The sequence below is a fragment of the Branchiostoma lanceolatum genome, chromosome 10, assembly GCF_035083965.1.
Source record: "Branchiostoma lanceolatum isolate klBraLanc5 chromosome 10, klBraLanc5.hap2, whole genome shotgun sequence".
NCBI classification, from domain to species: Eukaryota; Metazoa; Chordata; class Leptocardii; order Amphioxiformes; family Branchiostomatidae; genus Branchiostoma; species Branchiostoma lanceolatum.
Window position 1 is genome coordinate 2,410,319 of NC_089731.1, and position 7,465 is coordinate 2,417,783.

A 7,465-nucleotide genomic window follows, 5' to 3' on the forward strand; every position below is an offset into this window, starting at 1 on the left:
TCATTGCCCCCCGCAGCGCTACCTAGCAACTCGCCACTGGTGACGTCAAACGCGCGCGAAGTCCGGCCGCTGGCCGTTCAAACTGGATGTGGCATAATTTACACCTACTACGATTGCCTATTACCAGTATAACTTTAGATCGATAACGTAAAGTGGGCTTCTGGCATTGTTGTGCGTAAACTGGGGCTTTGCTGTGGTTGTCTAGTTGTGGTCAAAACATATGCACGTGCTGTCCCCAAAAACTTGAGTGCGCGCGCGCCAAATAAGATCCGAACAGAAACCCCCTATGTCTTCATTTAGGAAATGAAGTATGCATCCTTAACTCAACTTCAAAATGTAGAAGCACTATTTGGGCCTTTGATACGGCTAGGTTGGCAACTTCTCGAAAGTATTTTCAATTTCGTTTTCGATTTCAAAACCACTTCATGTTTTTCCAACTCTGTTTTTCACAGTGTTCAGCACTTGAAATATCGTAAACGTAGAAAAAAAGGCAGGATTTTGACAGAATTCTTCATAAGACCGTGTTTGATGGTTCGCTTATTGTAAATCTCACGATAAATTGTGAATTTGATAATCGTTTCAAATGTTCTACGTCATCTTCAAACTGAAACAGGTGTGTACTGCAATATGATCAAAAAACCGCTAGATGCCGCTCGCGCACGGTGATACCGGCTGAGCTCCGCGGATCCCCAGCTACTCCACGGAGTTCATTCGCATCACGTTCAAAATGGCGGCTGTACTGAATTCTGTGAAGTCATTCGGTGGGAACAGTATGTCGGTAAACGGCGGGCCAGACTTCATGGACGCTCCAGTTACAACAGGGGTGAGTTCTAGCGGGCCTTATAGTATGACAGGGTAGAGAAATAAAAGACCGTCCGCTGTGCAGTTTCCCGATTTTCGCCTTTGCACGTCGCATGGTTAGGGACTGTAGGGGGAGGGGGGCAGTGAAAAATAATATTTTATGGTAGCTCCGGAGATACAAAATATGATGGTTTGCCATTGTAGGAAGATGAGTATATCTTCATTGATGTGATAAAATGGTTAAAAAGTTGTAATGTCCGGGATGGCTAGCGAATCAAAGACGTATGCAGAATGATGTGCTCAAAACCAGTCATCAGTCTTTTGTGTTGTTCAAACCATGTGTCACCATAATTTTTGGTAGTGTACCTGTACCATTATCGATACGACGTCTCATACATTCTTATACAGTCTGTCAAAGATGTAGAGTGCATGTAAGTGCTAAGGGTCTGGGATGTCGGACGCTTCTGGCCTTTACCAACTCAGCCCATGGCTAATCACAACAAGTTGGCCCGAGTTGACTAGTTCATGTTGGTAAAGGGCCGAATCATCCTGATCCCAGTGCGTGTTCCTGTCCTCATGTCATGTGTTTTTTCAGACGTCCATCATGGCGGTAGAGTTTGATGGTGGAGTTGTGATCGGAGCCGACTCACGGACAACCTCCGGGTAAACTGATTTTTGTTTGTTGTAGATTTTCTGATAAACTTCATGTATCAAAGAATCATTGACATGGTTTGACATGGTTTATACGAAAAAAATGTTGCAACATGAACCAAAACAACACAAACTTTTTTGCATACACATCTTTGCATGAAAATTGAAAGAATGAAGTGAAACAAGTCACACAAAGTCACAAACTTCATTGCTAGACATCGATACAGGACTGGTACATGTATGACTGCGATATATCATTTCTATGCACACACACACACATGATCATCATCTGAAACAGTTGAATTAAAAATCTTATCCAGTTCCTCAGAAACTGCGTCACTGACTAAAGATAGCAGATGCCGTCTGGAACGTCTGTTTCTAAATTTTATCCAGTTGCTTGAGTAACTGTCATTTGTTGTGTCCTCTACAGGTCGTACATCGCTAACCGAGTAACGGACAAACTCACGCCGGTACATGACCGGATCTTCTGCTGTCGGTCCGGCTCCGCAGCCGACACGCAGGCCATAGCTGACATCGTCTCCTACCACACCAGCTTTCACAGGTCAGCGCTTTGTTTTCTTTGATTCATCAGGACATAATATTTTGGATCCAATCTATACAATTACAATATTAAAAAATACCAGACGTTTCAGATGTCCATCGTTTCAGATATTCACTGATGAAAGATGTGGGATTGACATTTGAGACGTCTGGTATTTATTGATATTGTAATCCAATTGTATAGATTAAGTCGACAATATTCAATTCCTGGATGACTAATCTTCAAAAATGTTTTATGCTTATGTTTTTTACTTGTTTTATAGGATAGTCAAAGCACACATTGGTACAGATCATGTGAAATTTTAAATGTAGTATTCAGATTTTAGATTGCAATAGTCTATGTTGGATAGAAACAACGATTAAAGGCTTAAGGTAACCAAAGCATTGTTCTTTTCCTGACTGCAGTATCGAGGTCGGCGAGCCTCCACTGGTACGAACGGCGGCGAACCTGTTTAAGGACCTGTGCTACAGGCACCGGGAGGACCTGACGGCCGGCATCATCGTGGCAGGGTGGGACAAGAGGAAGGGGGGACAGGTAAGGGGAACTGTGGTGTGAGACTAGCTGGGGGGTGGGCAGGTAAGGAGAGCTGTGGTGTGAGACTAGCTGGGGGGCGGGCAGGTAAGGGGAACTGTGGTGTGAGACTAGAGGAGGGGGGGGGGGGGGGTGAACAGAGGAAAACTGTGATAGGCTACTATAACAGTGGGCAGAGAAACTGGTGGAATACCAGAAAGTGTAACAACATGTAGAAAGGGAAATGTGGTTTGGGATAAGGCTCTGTTAGGATAGGTGAAACTTTGGTGTGGGACCAGACTCAGTGGGGGTAAAGTCAATTTTACTGGTTTATGATAAAGAATTGAGTTTGTGTAACTTTGTTTTCCCAAAGCCAAGACTTGGCTTAAGTCTTATGTCTAATGAATAGATGAAGCTCTGACACTCACATGGAAATGGGTTAGAAGAAGAATGATTTAGCAGATGTAGGAACAGTTAACATTGGTTGTTTGATAAAGTCCTGTTCTTTCCTTTCTGCAGGTTTACTCTGTGCCCCTGGGAGGGATGCTGGTCAGGCAGGCGGTAGCTATAGGAGGTGAGGAGACAGTTACTGCAGAATAACTCTCTGTGTACAAACATCCTATAAAATAAGTCTTATTGTTGGTACTCTTTCTTGTCAGTAAGAGTGCTAAACATTATCCCACCAGAATGCCAAATTAGTTTGTTTATCTGTTTGTTTATTTGAGTTCATCACAATGTGAAAGGGAGGGCAAAACAGGTGCATGTGCACCTTTACAAGTTACCCTCCCACATACTAAAAACAACACCAACAGTGCAATGCATTACAAAGTCAATTATATCTGCAAAGTTGTGATTTAAGTATCTATGGATGATAGATCTTGCAGGGATTGACTGCTGCATTCCTGTAGAATACACACAGTGATATAGATACAGATATCACTAATGAATATGTGCCACTGAAGACTGCTAAGACCTTTCGGTGGTGAGCTTGAATCAGTGCTTGACTTGCACCAACTCTTTCCAGGTTCTGGTAGCACATACGTGTATGGTTATGTGGACTCACACTTCAAGGAGGGGATGACTAAGGAGGAGTGTTTCCAGTTCTGTGCTAACAGTAAGTACAGATTACATACTTGACCTTACAAGTACTGCTGTATAGGTAAGAATAGACTGAGAAAGAGCTGCGGTGCTTAGCTTGAAAGTTCAGCTTTGCTGGTAGAAATCATTCTAAAGCAAAGGTGAACAGTAATATCCAACCCGAATTTTTGACTGACAGAGAGTGGACTGTATCTACATGAAGAAGTAAGGAGTTTAGATGTACATATGTAACTTTTCTGCTCAATCCACAAAAGAAATTGTTTTGTGTCAAAGAATCTGGTACAAAGTGGAGAAGCTGGATTTGTATCTTTCCTGAAATTCTGGATAGAGATGAAGGACAATGTATACTGAATAAAAAGACTGGTTCACATTGCACTGCAGCACAGGTGTTGCTAGTAATAAATGTACATACATATATATACTATTACAGGGAACGGTATCTACAATAAAGTATTAATGCTTGACAATGTGTACAAAGAGTCTTTTTATTCAGTGACTTACCAACCTGATGGAAATATTCACAGACAATGTAGGCTGTGTTGATGATGTTCACTCTGTGATAACTGACGGAGGAAATGTTGTTTTCCCGCGCAGCCCTGGCCTTGGCGATGTTCCGTGACGGCTCCAGCGGAGGAGTGATCCGATTGGCCGCCATCAACGAAGACGGAATAGAGCGCAAGGTCATCACGGGTGACGACATCCCCAAGTTCTGGGAGGGGTGAACCGGTCCTCCTGATGTCAACTTGATAAGACTAGATATTCATGCTAGGCAAGAATTGTGAAGCACTTTAGTAAGAAATCCTGTTAGAAACTTCAACTGTAACAATACTAGCAATTAAAACTTGTGTTGAAAAATGAATGTACAACAAAATCAGCCTTTGTGTCCTTTCATTGCATAGCAGACGGAATACTGTGTAGGGTAATGTCACAAATTATTACAATTTTGTTCCATATGTTTCATGGACTGTACACTTAACTTTTGTTGGTTGTTAAGAATGAGACAAAAAATTACAACTGTTTATGACATCTCTCAATAAAATTGAGCAGCAAAGAGAATTGCTGGTGGCGAAAGATGTGTGTGTTTTCTTGAGATGACACTTTTGATGGTTCAGAAGGTGAAGAGTTCTGTTTGCTTCAAAATACAGCCAGTGGGGAATGATGGTGGTACAGTGCTGAATGTGTGGGGAAGGATAGTGGTTTGAATACACATGAATTAGTGTGTTGGAAGCAAATGAAGAAAACTGATGATACAATCTTTATTGACACAACAAAAGTACAGCGACTTCTTAAGGTCTACTATATCTATAACGTTGGGTAACATAAATTCGGGATTTTTCCGATAATGGTTGACTGAAATCAATCTAGCAGAACAATAAACCATTCTTTTTTTCTATAATTCTGTCAGTATCATGTACTATCTTTGCACTAATCATATATATGGTAGATTTTGTCTCTAGTCGTGCTGACACCATAATATTTCAACTTGAAACTATCGTCCGCCGCACGCACAATGACGGTGCTGTCGGACAGGGGGGCACATTAATTCGGGAGAGAAGATTCGTCTTGAATATCTTACCGCTAATCACATTTTATACAGCAGCTATTCGTTCCATCCTTGGCTTGAGGAGAGTGCTATGGATATAGACGTGTCCAAGTAAAGAAAAAAAAACACACGAAAAAACGGCCGTACCGCACACATCAGGCCAGTTCGGGAACAACCCGTGTGTTGAGTCGGTAGAACTTCACTCAAAGTCGGCCCATCGTCATCATCGGGCAACGTGTAACGTTACATTATTCATGGCAAGTTAGCTGGATGCCGTAGCAATGGTAATACTACTATGTCCATGTGTTCCTTGTTGTGTTAGGAGCAAACTTTGAGGAAAATGTCTTCCTCAGTCCACTATCACACGCAGCATTTAGACAAAAAAAATTTCCTCACAAACCTTTGTCGTCTGCTTGACAACAGGATTCTGGTTAACAATATGGCGGCGGGAAAATACACGTGCCGTAGGTTGTAGCAACAGAGAGGAGTTTTGATGATTGATCACACTTGGAATCCAGTTGCAGGTTAGCAAAAGAGATTGTAATAAGTTGTCTTGTAAATAATTGTGTTTAGCAGGAAGCGGATGTGACATTTTTCTTATAAACCAGCCGACAACCATGTTGTGTAATTCTCCCACGAAGCCCTCAGACTGTGACAATAAGGGGCGGAGAGTTTTTGACGTAGCCAACTTCTAATGCATGGTTATGGAAGCTTTTCAGACAGTGTTCTGAATACGTTAGTCTGTCAAGTGTGCATTTCTAGCAGTATTACTGATGTTGCATCTAGCACATATCCCTAAATACCCCGTTTTCGAAAAATCCCGAATTTAAGTACCCCGCGAATTTATGTTACCCAACGTTAAATACAAACAAATAAGTGCATTCAAATGAGTTGGTTTACATAAAATTATGGGGTAGAGCAACATATTGATGATATCTGCTGCTGTAGGAATTCTTCGTTGATGTCACAGTGGCAGAGCATCCGGCTATGAACCAATAAGACCCAGGTTCAATCCCCAGTGGAGTACCCAGACATGTCCGGACATGCACCCAGACGTTTTGCCCTTGGGAAAGGCACTTAACACACATTTCCCATGTCCTAAGCCCAGCAGTAGGGTTTGGGTTGGCGTTAGGAAGGGCATCCAGCCGTAAAAACTCTTGCTACAAAAAAGGACTTGCACTTGATGAGGAGTTCTGGGGCTTCCCCATCCATGTGCAAGCACGTCTAACCCCCAGATGATGGGGAACAAAAGACGTTAAATTGGATAGAGAGAGAGAGAGAGAGATGTGTGTCAGGAAAGACATTAAGGTGGTCACAAGTGTGGACCTGCTGGACAGAGCCACCTGGAAATGCGGTGTGAAGACTAGCCTAACAGCAACAATACTCGATACAATGCACCAGGGCTGTCTCCGGGACCTGTCCCTCCTTCCCAGGACGGAAATTTGCTTGCTGGGAAGAATAAAAAAATTCACTATGTCTGTCCCAAAAATCTTAATTTCTTGGCATGAAATTGATGAAAGTATTTTTTTAAGCTTAAAATGACAGATTTAAAGGCACCCAGAGCAACTTATGAGGCTTGAAAACTGGAAGTATTCTAGTTGCTGCAAGGTCTTTATGAAGTTGACATTTAATGACAGTGTGTACCACATTTGCGTGCGGATTTCTTATCAAAAGTGCTCAAAAGCGGCACAAAAATAAGCTACATAGTGATCTTTTAGTTTCACGCGCCTAGTGTAAATAGACCGATGCCTTAGCCCCGCCCACCTCCGTCAAAACGTAGAAATACAAAATTAAAACATAGAAATGCAAATATTTGACGGACATGCAGTCACTCTCTCATTGGTCGAACCGCTAATTGTGATGGACAGTCAGGATCAGTCTATTAGGGCTTGGATTTTCTAGCAGTTCCCACCACATAACGACATTATATCTTTGCTCTTTTAATGTCGATATGTAACGTTGGGTAACCTAAATTCGGGATTTTTCCGATAATGGTTGACTGAAATCAATCTAGCAGAACAATAAACCATCCTTTTTTTCTATTATTCTGTCAGTATCATGTACTATCTTTGCACTAATCATATATATGGTAGATTTTGTCTCTAGTCGTGCTGACACCATAATATTTCAACTTGAAACTACCGTGCGCCGCACGCACAATTGTGGTGCTGTCGGACAGGGGGGGACATTAATTCGGGAGAGAAGATTCGTCTTGAATATCTTACCGCTAATCACATTTTATACAGCAGCTATTCGTTCTATCCTTGGCTTGAGGAGAGTGCTATGGATATAGACGTGTC

General features: G+C 42.1%; 1 protein-coding gene across 1 annotated transcript; it reads left to right on the plus strand.

Moving 5' to 3' along the window:
- Nucleotides 1–680: 680 nt before the first annotated feature.
- Nucleotides 681–4,693, plus strand: LOC136442923 (proteasome subunit beta type-6-like). Its single transcript, XM_066439958.1, has 7 exons — nucleotides 681–823; nucleotides 1,397–1,464; nucleotides 1,883–2,014; nucleotides 2,419–2,548; nucleotides 3,044–3,098; nucleotides 3,549–3,638; nucleotides 4,217–4,693. Exons 1-7 carry the CDS (start codon nucleotides 728–730, stop codon nucleotides 4,342–4,344), a joined length of 699 nt encoding a protein of 232 aa, XP_066296055.1. The 5' UTR covers nucleotides 681–727; the 3' UTR covers nucleotides 4,345–4,693.
- Nucleotides 4,694–7,465: the final 2,772 nt, after the last annotated feature.

Excerpts from the sequence above, each read along its gene's own strand:
- LOC136442923 (XM_066439958.1), top strand. The coding sequence starts at position 728 with ATGGCGGCTGTACTGAATTCTGTGAAGTCATTCGGTGGGAACAGTATG. Across the intron at positions 824-1,396 it reads ACGCTCCAGTTACAACAGGG|ACGTCCATCATGGCGGTAGA; the intron begins GTGAGTTCTAGC and ends GTGTTTTTTCAG. Across the intron at positions 3,639-4,216 it reads TTTCCAGTTCTGTGCTAACA|CCCTGGCCTTGGCGATGTTC; the intron begins GTAAGTACAGAT and ends TTTCCCGCGCAG.